Source organism: Pimephales promelas, chromosome 21 (genome assembly GCF_988280905.1).
Source record: "Pimephales promelas chromosome 21, fPimPro1.hap1.1, whole genome shotgun sequence".
In the NCBI taxonomy this organism is placed as follows: Eukaryota; Metazoa; Chordata; class Actinopteri; order Cypriniformes; family Leuciscidae; genus Pimephales; species Pimephales promelas.
In genome coordinates this window covers 75691-89454 of record NC_142789.1, presented here as the reverse complement: position 1 = coordinate 89454, position 13764 = coordinate 75691, and the positions used below count along the sequence as shown (strand labels likewise).

At 40.4% G+C, this 13764-nt stretch overlaps 2 protein-coding genes across 2 annotated transcripts; one reads left to right on the top strand and one right to left on the bottom strand.

Moving 5' to 3' along the window:
* Positions 1-1622: 1622 nt before the first annotated feature.
* LOC120467745 (EEF1A lysine methyltransferase 3) lies at positions 1623-5870 on the top strand. The gene is made up of 3 exons (XM_039656212.2): positions 1623-1984; positions 2380-2485; positions 5322-5870. The coding sequence occupies exons 1-3, from the start codon at positions 1823-1825 to the stop codon at positions 5708-5710; spliced, it is 657 nt and encodes a 218-aa protein (XP_039512146.1). The 5' UTR covers positions 1623-1822; the 3' UTR covers positions 5711-5870.
* Positions 5871-8576: 2706 nt separating this feature from the next.
* LOC148969654 (uncharacterized) lies at positions 8577-12440 on the bottom strand. The gene has a single exon (XM_089125152.1). It carries the CDS (start codon positions 11992-11994, stop codon positions 9184-9186), a length of 2811 nt encoding a protein of 936 aa, XP_088981278.1. The 5' UTR covers positions 11995-12440; the 3' UTR covers positions 8577-9183.
* Positions 12441-13764: the final 1324 nt, after the last annotated feature.

The following is a 13764-nucleotide window of genomic DNA, read 5'->3' as shown; positions in this document are numbered from 1 at the left end:
TGGCTCGCTCCTATTATTATGCAGTCCATGATATTCACCGAAGCTTGACCTACTTCAGGGGCCGACACACGGCGGGTTTCTCAGAACGAGATTGCAGAGATCTGCTGTTCTAGTAACACAGGCTGATGAACACAAGGCCACTCTGTGTTTGCTCTGACATTTCCAGCCGAAGTCTTTGACAGATGTACAAGGATCAGAGTGATCAAAGCTCATGTGTGCTTCCATCATTATTACTGGGAACTGTGCAGGAGCCGATTAGCTCCACAGAAGCAGCTTCGCCAGTCCGGGTGTCCAGATGTGGACTGGGAGGGTTCTGGTGGCCCCAAAGCACGTTCTGATGACCATGTTAACATTCGGTGTCATAAGTGGGTGGGAATTTATTTTGATAACATAACAGCAAATAAGAATTGAAATAAATTGAAGAACTGAGGTCAATCAAATGGTAATCTCTAGAATTGTTAGAACCATCTGCCATTCTCAAGTATTTTTTCGTTTTATTTAAAAATCTTAATGCTATGCTTATTTGAAAGCTCCAAGTGTGAATGCAATAGCAGTCAAAAAAGTTATACGTTATTTTTGCACAGCAAGTCCTAAACCGGTGGAAAGATGCCATACTGTGGTGCAGGACTGTTCGGGAACTGAAAGTCTGACATATGCAATAATAATCTGAAAAATAGTATGATAAATAGTATGGCTCATATTGTATGATATATTATTGAGAATATTGTAGAGGAGGAAAAAAACACCAGACAACAAAAATCAGTGATATTTAAAGATTAAATTAAATAACAGACTATAATAGAGGCGAGCAGATGAACCAGAACATGAATGCAACATTCAGCGTTTTTCCATAGAAAACCATTATAAAGAAAATGCTTTCCCTTTCTGTTGACCAGCCTACACATTATGAGTCGTGGTCTCATTGGCACAAATTAATGTAGATAAGTTTTGATCCAGAACTGTATTGATCCCAGATTGATTCCTTTCTTTTATGTCACAGGGTGACTTCCGAAGCTTTGTTTGGTCACATGCTTTTTCTGCTCTGTCTGCTGTGAAGTGTTTGATATTGTGGAGAGAACAAGTCTGACCACCAGATGTCGCTAATGCGCATTGTGCTAAAAGCCTCACACGCCTCACAAAGCCCTGGCTTCCCTTCACTATTATAAAGAAAATGCTGTAGCGAACATTTGGCATTTTGCGTTTAGGTTCTAAGTTCATCTGCTCGCCTGTATATAGTCTGCATCATCAATACGCTGTATACTGAGCTGTATAAGCTGTATCTTTCAATATCATGTGAGATATTAGTGTGTGAGTCTGAGACACCATACCAGCTGTGTGTGTGAGAGACACCTTATCCCAGCTGTGTGTGTGTGTGAGACTGCGGTGTTTTTAATACTAACTTATATGTTATTTTTGTGTAGTTCAATGCTTCTATAGTGTGACATAAAAATGATGTCTCCCATTTACAAATAAAAACGAATAAAACAGTAGTTTGAGATGTGTCTCTGTGCAGGATGCAAGAAATGCCATTTAAGTAGAAGAAACGTCTTAATGATGAGAAATCAGAGACTGTAATATTCAGATTAATATTAATATTCAGATCATCGACTGATTTCAGCTCTTGGCTGCAGCAGTAGTGGTCGTCTGTTTTGGGTCTGGTGGCTTCCCGTACTCTCTCTGTCTCTGTGATGAGCTCAGCTGTATTCTTGAACTAAACGAGGAGACTAACCCCGTCCTGCAGCTGTTGTGAGTGTTAAAAGCTTTACTCTTGAACTAAAGGAGGAAACTACTGTCCTCCACCTGCCGTGTTTCAGAGACAGCGATGATGACCGGAGACGCGGAGCTCTCCATGTTTCCAGCAGACAGCCGTTTATTCGAGGACTCGTTCAGCGCGGAAAACACATACCGAGTTTCTGGACAGAACATCACAATTCATCAGTATTACTGCGCAAACCTGGGAGTTTCTGCGTCAGTGTGGGAGTCCGTGAGTCTTTATTAAACTATTTACATTACTGAGACAGCAGATTCTATAAATAGAGAAGTACGGTGACCGGGAAGGACATGTTCGGTTCCCTGAGTTTTGTCGTAGGTAGGCTACTGAAAGCTGATAATGTTGTGGACACACGTTTAATGTGTAAACAAACCTGTTGATCAAAACGATATCAATAACTGATCAATTAATACTTTATTTTTTAATTTGGAATGCTGCAATGTCTTCGTCATTTTCATACTGGATCTTTAGTCAGAATTTTCTGTTTAACCTAACAGTGTAAAACTAAAATAAAATATATAAATATAATCCCATTAAATGTTTGGAAAAAAATAATTTAAGTAATTTATTTGATACACGACATGTTGATTTGCAGTGTTTTGTCTCAGGCTCTTCATTTATGCCAGTTCTTTGAGTCTCTGGATCTCAGTGGGAAGCGGATAATAGAGCTGGGAGCAGGAACGGGTCTGGTTGGGATAGTGGCTGCACGATTAGGTAAAATATTGATTTATGCTTGTGCAATTGTTTGCCTTGAAGTTTTTTTAAAATGCTGACACATTTGGAAATGTCTGAAATCTTTCTTGATTGTCAGCTTATTTTTAACCCTATACCCTCCATGGAAGCGATTCAAAATCATAGGCAGGGCTCCAGACTAACTTTTTTCACCTCCGTCCTGGAACCGTCGTGGGCTGCGTTTCCCGAAAGCATCGTTCGCCAACTATGGTCGCAAGTTCCGTCGTTACCAATAGAGTTCAATTGAAATGGGCTATATGCACGCATAAATTCCGCATTTGACGCAAGGATGCTCGTCCATTTCCGGTTGTGGAGATTAAAGCGGAGGAGAACCGAGGAAAACGGGATTATGGCAGAGTCTTCAAAATTTACTGTCCTCCAGTCTTTGAAATAGGAAACGCAACACTGAATAACAATTTGTACCGTCCTGAAGTGAATGTCAACCGTCCTAAAATAAAAATGTTGTTTCTGTACTTTGTTATTTTCATCCATAGCTGTTAGTTAACTAAAACAATTCAGATGACTAAAATATAATGGGTTTAGTTAAATTGTAATGCATTAATTTAGAATTTCTCTAAAATTTACAAACCTACTCCAGAGGAAAAATCTTTTATGCAGTTAATATGAATGATTTTAAAGTTTGAACATGCAATACAGATACAGATGTAACTACTGTGACTTAAAAAAAATACCTTAATTTTTTTGCCAAACAAAATTATTTATCTTGCCTGAATGTTTGCGGTCATTGCATTTTTACAATGGGAAATGTTGTTAAGAATTTACACAACACAAAGCTTGATTTAAATTGTTCAATTAACTTGAAAAAAGTTGCACAAACAAATACAATAGAATAAAGATCCAAATAAAGACAAATAAAGAGAAAAGTTTTTGAAGGTCTAACACTATATTCATAGACAGAAACTGAATAAAGTAATCAAATTAAAAAATAACACTACTGGATTGTATTTTAGTCCAGAATAAATTAAATAGGTCTACATAGGCTATTAATCCTGATTCCTTTAACTTTAATTCCTTGTTGTTTTGTCGACAAAATTAAAGTCCCTGTAAAGTCAATTCTGCAAAAAATTTCTAAACACATTATAAATGTTACATATGTATTGCTAAAACATATTACAAAGTCTGTGAACTGTGAAGTACTGAAATGTGGAGTTAGACCGTTAAACAGTTTTTCACCATTGCAATTTTACGGATTAATTGGGCGGGGCTAAAACAGGGCACTGTTTGACGCACTGGAGCCCATGAGCTGCTGGACACGCCCCTATTTGATGACGCACAGAGTCTGATCTCCCTCTCTCTCCACACACACTCCCCCGAGCACATTCGCATTCACCGCTCAATCGCGAGTGACTGTCAGTACTATTAGTTACTACAGCTGAGCCTACAGTTTTCTAGCTAGCTATGCCTTCGACACGGACATGCATGGGCTACTACCTGGATGCGATCATGTACAAAACAGATCGGTATCTTCATTTAAATTCCCTAAAAAACGATCACATCAAGAAGAGGTTTTTAGAGAGCCTAACGTTACCCTGATGAAGAGGATTCACTGATAATTCACTGATAATCCGCTGTTACTGGTGAACGGGGCCGAAACGACGATCTCCCGCCTTCATCCTCCCGTCTCCAAAAGCTAATCAGCTAATATCACCGTCGACAGCTTTCCCGTGAGTGGGCGTGGTTTCAGCAAAGCCAGCGGACACGCCCCCAGCGTTTGAGAGCAGAGAATCTGCTCATTTTTTCATGATTTTTCATGATTCAACTTATTTTATGTACTTCCCGACTTTTTTTATCATTCAAATTTGGCTGGGTGGCTAATTACACATTTTTCTGTGGTGTGACAAACTCAGAACACATACTTAATTTTGACTTTACAGGGACTTTAATGACCGACACATATGGTTGCTGTCTCTTTAAGAGCCAGTCCACGGATTCTGTTCATTATACTGGCATGCGTTTTATGCTTATTAAAGACAAAACTGACTATGTTTAGACTATTGTACTCACGAAGACCGAAATCGAAACAGTTTTGCGTGTTAAAGCAATATAATCCGTGAAAAATAACTTTTGTTACTGCCTGGCCAGCTGCTCTTGAGGCGGATTTTCAATGAATGTGCGCAGACCCAGATCAGTTTAAATCGCTTGCATGTTTAAACTGGTAAGACTAAAAAGATGTGCAAATGGTAAACTTCATTCACGATGCACTGCTGGCCCGATTGTGCAAGTGAATATCCCGTCATGTCCCGACTCCTGAACGCGAGTGTGTATTACAGCAGCAGCGCTTGATGATTGCCTTCCACAACACATTTTGAGAGAAGAGAAGACGTGGCGGCACCGAACACTCACGCTGTTTGTGAAATTGCGAATGGCAGATAGTTATTAAAAGAATGATTTGATTGTATAATCGGTGTGGATTACGACTGCGGGAATATCCCGCATTATAAATAGGAGACCTGCGGGAATGATTAGAATTATGCGCAATACCCGTGCCGAAATTTGAGCCCTGTGAACACACATACAAAATGTCCTGTATCCTGTAGACGTCCTGGAGGATAATTCTGTTCGTCCTAAACACATTTTCTATTGTCCCCATTAGTCTCGAGCCCTGCATAGGGATAGAAGAAGAATTAACATTACTGGCATGATTCCTGATTCTTCAATAACTGTTCTGCCTATGAAATCTGCCGTTCTTTATATCGCCATGGAAGCAAAGAGAACTGAAAATCTCACACTCAACAAACCTTTCATTGATAGAAACATGACCTGTGATGCCAAATATAACTCTCAGACACTCTTTCAGGAGCCCACGTGACTATCACAGACCTGCCTTTGGCCCTCGCTCAGATCGAGAGGAACGTTGCATGCAACACTCCTCTCTCGGGCTGGCCCTCAGGCGCTCCTGCCGTGTGCCCGCTGTCATGGGGCCGGGACCTCCACCGCTTCTCCTCCGCCTGGGAGTTTGTGCTGGGAGCTGATATCGTCTACACGCCGGAAACCTTCCCTCTCCTCGTGGACACGCTGGTCCATCTGTGTAAGGACGGAGCTGTGGTCCTCCTGGCGTCCCCGATGCGCAGAGAGCACGGCGCTCAGGACTTCTACAGCCGTGTGTTACCAGAGGTGTTCGAGGTGGAGCTGGTGCAACGACATCCTGAGAGCAATATCAATATTTATAAAGCAACTTTGAGATGATTGGAGCCGATCTCAGCGTTCGGCCATAAACAGGGAAACATCCAGAACAGTCCATCACATGAGGCAGACAGTAATGAACTTTATATCTGGAGCTGGGAGGTTTGAATAAATACTATATTTATACATTTATTTATAAATAAAAATGATCTGGCATATTGTACACTTCAGTAAAATGAATGTTCTCCGTTAAATTTTGATGTGAAATTGAATGTAAATTGTAACTTACTGACAGTGTTGTGGAGTACTATCAAAATCATTTGATAGTTGATAGTTGATCAGTAGTTTGATGTGTTTGAAATGAGTCATTTTGATTTCTCAGAAAGTTGTAGAGGAAGTTGTTAGGCTTTAAACACACAGGTATGACCTGTGTATGATTATGATAGCTTTTAGAAGATGACAAACGGCTCACTGTGGGTGAGATACAGCAGAAAATACAAAGCAGTTTCTGCAATTAAACAGTAAAATCAGGCCACTATATACAGTATCTAGTCTTTTAACATGGTGAAATCCATGAGGCTCAGCTTGACTGCCCTTAGTTACATTAGTGTTATCAAAAAGAACACAAGAGTATCTTAAAAGTTGTATCAAATTACGACACACTTGAATCTTTCCATTCTGATGGATAAATCTTTGGGGTAAAAACTGTAGCTGTGTCCCAATGTGAAGGCTGACCATCCGAAGGCCGATTGCGTCACCGAAGGCTTCCCTGATTCCAGAGCGACGGCAAATGCACTCTTCGTTCCCTCGTGAAAGAGAGGATACATAAATGGATCCTAAGCGGCCTACCCTTCCCCATAAGCCATTGCGCTGGTGACAACAGTATTTTTAGCTTTTTTCAAAAGTGCGGCCGAGAGTTCGGTGGTGGACGGCAAATTCACATTTAAATGTAAGTATTATGTTTTCATTTACTCAAATAGCTAGAGAAACCAAAGGTAAAAGCCACAAGTTCTTCTTTCTTATTCATCTTAACTCATTGGTCACCATTGCGTGGCTTCATTTGTCATGTGGTTTGAGGCAAAACTTATTTTACTAAGAGTCAAAAATATAAGTTTAATAATTGTTTCAGGGATCAAGGAGCAGACAACTCTATTAAATTGTGGTCTGAAAATTACCATTTCTTTACGGGGGCGAAAAACTCTAGCGCCCGCGTAAGACAACGACCTATTTGCAATATTTGCACTTTAGTCTGTCTCACTTGTGGAGTCTATTAGCCTGGATGCCAGCCCGAACTCCGCCCACAACATTTATTGGTCGGGAAGTTCGGTCTGGACTCGATCCATTGAGGAGTAATTATGATCAGGCAAAAAATGATTGAGCCAATCAAATTGCCAGGGCGGGCTTTATATGATGATGGACAGGTGATCTGCAGGGACGTAATCATCACGTTATCAAAGAGCGCTTGTCAGAGATGACTGCAGCTGGAGAACTGAGATGTATAGAGTCTTTTATAAAATAAATCGACAGCGCATTCATTTTATAGACAAACAGAGAACTGCAGTCAAGACATTTGTCGATCAGAAAGATATTTTTGCCGTCCTTCCTACATGATTCAGGAAAAGTGTAACTTATCAGCTGCTCTGACGGTCGTTAAGAAGATGGGACTAATGAAAAGCCTGTGGTCGCTGTGGTTTCTCCTTTGGTGGCACTCATAGAGAAGTAAGTAAAAGAAGCAACACTCGTTATTTAACTTCTAAAATAAATAAAGTTAGGCTACGGTCTGTATTTGGAAACTGCGCTATGCAAAGGAGTTGACGTACTGCGTTGCTCTGATTGGTTGTAGGAGTGCAGAGGTTTTTTTTCCTGGTTCGGTTACGACACGCCTCATAATCAAAGCCCAACGGAGGAGTTTCAGACTCATATTCTCTCTTAAATATATGAGTATGACGAAGTCAGGCTAGGGGTCTATTATAAAAAAATATAAATGGCAAGGGGGTTTCACTTTCATGTGTTTTTGTAGTGTTGTCACGCAAGCTGTGTCTACAAAGGTTTTAACCAAATTTGAGTATCTAGAAATATGATTTCTCTTAAGTAATTTTCTTATTCATATCCTGATATGTCATGTTTGGTAATGTTAAGGTTTGCCGGAATGTTAAGTTGCACTCCTGTCTTAAAGGGTTAGTTCACCCAAAAATGAAAATTCTGTCAGTATTTACTCACCCTCATGTTGTTCCAACCCCGTAAGACCTTCGTTCATCTTCGGAACACAAATTAAGATATTTAGGATATTAAAATCGCTCCTGCATACAGTCCATAGGCTTCTTGAGGGACTGGCTCTTGCTGTCCTCGAAAAGTAATTGAAGACATCGTTAAAATAGTCCAAGTGACTACAGGGGCTCAATCTTAAGTTTATCAAACGACGAGAACACTTTTGTGCGCAAAAAAACAACAAAAATAACGACTTTATTTCAACTATTCACTTCCTTCTCCATAAGCCTATAGTCCGTTAACGTAGTGTGATTGCGTAGAGCTACGTCACACGTAGGCTCAATATTGGTTGACGCTGGTCATGTGTGTGTGATGCGTGTGACGTACAATAACAGAAGCTTACGCTATTAAACTAGTTAGCTGACTCGCGCAGAGGGAGAAATAAACGAATAGTTGAAATAAAGTCGTTATTTTTGTTGTTTTTTTGCGCACAAAAGTGTTCTCGTCGTTTGATAAACTTAAGATTGAGCCCCTGTAGTCACTTGGACTATTTTAACGATGTCTTTTATGACTTTTCGGGGACGGCAAGAGCCAGTCCCTCAAGAAGCCTATGGACTGTATGCAGGAGCGATTTTAATATCTTAAATATCTTAATTCGTTTTCCGAAGATGAACGAAGGTCTTACGGGGTTTGAACAACATGAGGGTGAGTAAATACTGACAGAATTTTCATTTTTGGGTGAACTAACCCTTTAATATTTTTCACAATAAGTGGTTCCCTTTTGTTTTTTTTTAATGAGAATTCTGAAGAAAATGGACCTGCTATATATATATATATATATATATATATATATATATATAATTAAGAAAGTTTGACAGATCGTTGTTTAAATGTATTGTGTCGTTGTAGTTGTTCTTAACAGGCCCTGGTGTGTCCTCATGGATGATGAGTTGGGAATTAAAAAAACAGAATTAAACAGTGTGTGCCTCTGAGCAACACACAGCATGTAATTTCTCTTTCCTGAATCATGAATCATTGTTTTTTCACTGGTTGGTTGAGCAGAAGATTCAATGACTTGCTCATAACAGTGTAACCTGCAGAAAGCATTACTTTAATATCCCTACCACTAATACACAGACTCACAGTACCTGGAACAAACACAAGCAGAAGGATACAAACAGTCAAACACTGGTGTGACGTCCCTGTTTTTTTGTTTTGTTTTTACACCCTTTGCTTGTAATGCAACGGTAGTTTACGCTCAGTGTTTTCTGCCAAGGGCACATGGTTTTAAATGTTGTTGCCTTCTCTGAAGTTCGGTCCTCCAATACTCATTCCTCTGTTTCCAATCTCTGATAAAGCGGGTCAGTTTGTTCCTCCTCTTCCTCAGTCTCGGAGTCAGGAGCAGTGTGTTTGCGTATGCGACTTACAGCGTCCCACAGAGACTTGGCATGTTGTGTTTTTTGTGTGTGTTCAGGGCGTGATGACGTGCAGAGTAAAACCTCCGCACGCACGCTTCTTGTCTTTGATAGAGATGACTTTTCAAAAGCAACAGTAACAGGAGTTGAAAACAGCGAGGGAAGTGAGGAGTACTGGGTGCCTTTTGTATTCGTAGAAGATGTAAGCAACAGTGGCTTATTCTCTGTGTGAGATCCATCCAACGTGTTGGAAGCAGAGATGCATGACACATGAGGTAAAGAGCTTGATCTTCTGAGTGTACTGAAGCCCACAATGGAAGGTAAAACAACTTTATATAGACCCTCCTGAAGTCCTTCGATGGCATTTTCTGCACTTGTTTTTAGGAGAGGTTTGGAGCAATCCAAAGAAAGTTCTTCCCTGTTCTCTACTTCATCTGAGAGGGTTTCTTCTATTGAACTATCATTGGTATAGTTCTTTGGTAAAGTGTCCTTTTGAATATCCTCCTGTGTTCTGTGTTTATCTACACTGTGGTCCAGTGTTCGTCCAATGTCTTGATCAGTGACTTGATTAATCTGTACTGTGGTCTTTAAAGTTTGTACCCCAGAATCTCCAGATGTGGTCTTTGCATCGGTTAAAGCCACAAAGTCTTCAATCGCAGCTTCATGTTCTTTTGCAGTGGTTTGGTTTCCCACTTTCATGATCTTGACCTTTTCCTCTAACGCTTCATTATTCTCCAGTGTTGTCCCAGTCCAGGATTGTCCCGCCATCAGGTCATGTTCCAGCACTTGCCAGTCATCAACAGTTTTGGCTGCTGATGGAGATTCCTCAGACTCTTTTATTGGGTCCTCTGTGTTACTCAGTTCTTGTGAAATGCTCTCATATGTCTGTAATCCTGTCCTGGGATACTCATGTGGTTTTCCAAGAATCCTTTCTTCTCCCGTGTCCGAAGTGCTGTTTTCAGGGGTGTCTTGGCTTGAGATGGCACTGCAGTTCTGCTTTAGCACATCGGCCTTCTCCCTGTCCTCGGCCAAACACACGTACTGGACATGTTCCTTCTCTGGAAGAAGTACAAGCTCAACCTTGACAACTACACAAGTTGCATCAATGACCACAAGACTCTTCTGTTGGTCTTTTGTTGATATGTTGGTGTCCTTTGTGTTAGTAACTTTGGACTCATTGTTGATGCCTTGGCTTTGCGCATTTCTTTGCTTTGTCATGTCCATCAAGTGGTGATGATATTTTGGCTCTTTCCACAATGGGAACTTCTCAACTATTTCCCTGCACGCTTTCTGTTCTACATTTGTCTCAATATATGACTTCTGGGTTAAACAGTGTGACTGTGAGCCATGACATTGCAACTCTTGTTTATCTTCTTTCGGTTTTATCACATTACTAAAATCTTGGATAGAACTAGATCTTTGATCCCCTCCTGTCTGTGCTAGGGGTGTAAACCCAAACATAAGCGATCCACGCAGCTGCCTCACGGCGTCCCCCTGATCTGGTCTGCTGTCCTCTTTGCTCTGAGGTGTGGTTGTCTGCTCTGGTGTGATTGTCATGTCATGAGGATCAGTTAACAGGGGTAACACATGGGATTTCAGTGGTTCCTCTGGAGAACTGGACAAGCCGGACACCTCCCCCATACGAGAGACGAGACAAAACACAATCTCACCACCTCTTCTTCTTGCGAGTTTGGTCTGAGAGATATCAGGACAGCTCATTTCTGAACGCTCGCGGTGCTGAAGCTGTGCTTGTGGAGAAGCGGGTGCTGTTTTTGTTGCTGTGTACTGCATGGCAGAGGTAGTATATAGGGCTTCCAGGCAGCGTTGCCCCCCCGTGACATCAGTACGATTACTCCCTATGTTCTGTGTCTGATTACTTTTTTCTAAATAATGTCCATTGTTTGCTGAAGGATTACGTTGTGTTTCTGTTGAATCTGTAAAGTTTACTGTCCTGCTCTCTAATGTTTGCTCCCTAAAAGCTTCCAGACTCTCCTGTGCCATAACTTTGGGGATTCCTGCCAGCTTGCCATCCCTCGGGGAGCCGTATGCCGGAGGGGCCGTGTAGGATGGAGGCTGTCTAAAGGATACTAGTGGGAAAATACTTTCTGTATTTCTCGAATTACAAGTGCTCCAATTCCTCCTCATTTCCCTCTCTCTGTTGCTCAGGTCAGTTTTGTCTTTTTTGTCTGGTGTCAATATAGTCGGCTGGTAATTTTCTTTGGTATCTGCACTAACAGCCCACTGCCCACATCCCAACTCTTGCTCTATGCCTGAAGCACTCTTAGAGGACTTCCACCCCACAACCTCAAAACCAGATGTTTTTTTGGAAAGTGAGTGAGGATCGCAATAGGCATAAGCTTGCAGCTCTTTCTGACCGTTTGTTCCACATTTTTCTTTTGTTCCTCTGCAGTTTATCGGCCATGTGCTTTCCCACCCCTCGAGTCTTTCTTTATACCTCCCCATATTTGATCTCTGTTTTTCTCTTCTAACTTTACCAGTGTAGTCAGTTAATTCTCTCTGAGATAACTTGGTTTGTGAAGGGAATTTTGTAGTTGATATCTCAGTCTGCTTTTTAATGTCAGGAATATTCCAGCTAGTTCCTGTCCCCAATGTCGCCCATGTTTTCGGCTCTCCAGCTGAGCTGTTGTACTTCGTAGTTCGGTGTTGCAGGAAAGTGGCTGTAGAAGGGTCGCGCTGATATCTGTTGAGGAAAACAGGAGTCATGTACAGTTGCAGGAAAAAGTCAGTTGATTTTCACAATAAATTGGTCATAAAATATGATCTGTTGTTGTTCTTTGTCAGAACAATAGACAATTACAGTCTGCTTAGACAAATTTAAATATAGCATTTAAACATTTACAGTGCAAGCAGGGTGCAAAAATTATACTAATCCAGGAAGGGTTTTAACATTGTTTTTGAACTTGATCTTCCTTTATCTTGATATGGCATTAGAACGATACTCATCATGCACAAAACACAGCACAATGCTTAAAGACATCCATTCAGAATTAAATTAAGTAGCAACGTGGGACACGCCCTTGGTAGGTTGTGCTGTTGTTATCAAAACAGTTTTTTCCCCGCAGTTTTACGCAATTCATGTGCTCAAAACATATTTCCAGAGAAAAAAATGGAAATCTGTAATAATTTAGAAATATAACATCCTTGGAGATTTTAGCGGTCTAAAGTGTGTCAACCATTTGTTAAATTATTAAATATATTAAGAGTTTGCATAGTTTTTCCATTCTTTAATGGCTGCATAATGTTTCAAAGTTTTGGTTCCTTGCCACTGTTGCCTTGCTTTTGGCTTGCTTAGTTGGGGACATTTAAAATTTAACAATATTATTGATCTGTGTTGTACTACTTTCATGTTATCACTGCAAAGCTGCTTTGATACAATCTGTATTGTGAAAAGTGCTATATAAATAAATGTGACTTGACTTGATTTGTCTAAAAATGCTGTGCTTGCCTATTGTTGTCACTCGGTTAAAGACAAGATTTTAGTAAAACTAAATAAAAGATAGATTTTTGTACAGATGTGCGATCAGTGGTTGTGGTTCATGAATAATGTTATTTTCCAGCTTAAATCCACTTGCATCAAAATGATCATTTGTTATTAAATTAGGGGCCACTAAGATGACACCGTTCTCTAAACAGACTTTAAACTCGAACCTGTGATAAACGCTGATGGCGTTCACATTCCCATTAAGAACTGATTCTATAGTTATGTGGGTTTGTAATTATTGCTTTTAAGTCATGTGGATTTTGATCAGCTGTTAAAGGTTGTATCGGAGCTGAAGAATAAGTTAGCGTCTATCAACCCTATGATATCAACGGACATGATACAATTAACATGGAAGAGGCAATCCCCAAGAAGAGAAGGGGGATTAGGGCGAGGGAACACCGTCGTTTTACGTCAAAGACACGAATAATAATCGGCAAGCCTTTTGAACGGTGGAGAGAGCTCAAAGAATTGAAAATGTTCAATCGGACGCCGAGGTTGCACTGTTTCTTCTGGACAGGTGAGACGCTTCTAGTGCTGACATTGTGTATATGAACTGTGTGTGAAAATATAATTCTTTAAAAAAATAAATTCCGGCATAATTCTTTAAATATGAGCGAAGCTTGACTAAACTTGGATAGCGAATATCAGATTGTAGGGATTTAGTGTGTGAGTTGCATTTGTTATCCGTGTCTGCTTTGATGTGTAGCCATAACATACTATTAGCAATAACACTAGCCTACGTTCAGGACTAATTTTAGCCGAATAATAAAAATAAGCTGTTATAATATTATTCCAGATAGCTGTTGTTGCCATGAGTTTTCCCCATAACGTTAGATCTGCAGCTCTATGACTGATTCTGGCACGTTTTATCTTACCGCTGCTTCCAGTGAAGTGATACGATATGACATGGCTCGACTGCAGATTTTATATACATCATTATACATTACTTTGTAATCCAAAGCAGCCAAGTTCACATTATATAGTTCACAGAA

Bases quoted from the DNA above. Each gene is read 5' to 3' on its own strand.
- LOC148969654 (XM_089125152.1), bottom strand. From the start codon at position 11,994: ATGACTCCTGTTTTCCTCAACAGATATCAGCGCGACCCTTCTACAGCC.
- LOC120467745 (XM_039656212.2), top strand. From the start codon at position 1,823: ATGATGACCGGAGACGCGGAGCTCTCCATGTTTCCAGCAGACAGCCGT. The intron at 1,985-2,379 runs GTGAGTCTTTAT...GTTTTGTCTCAG, and splicing joins CTGCGTCAGTGTGGGAGTCC to GCTCTTCATTTATGCCAGTT. The intron at 2,486-5,321 runs GTAAAATATTGA...ACACTCTTTCAG, and splicing joins GATAGTGGCTGCACGATTAG to GAGCCCACGTGACTATCACA.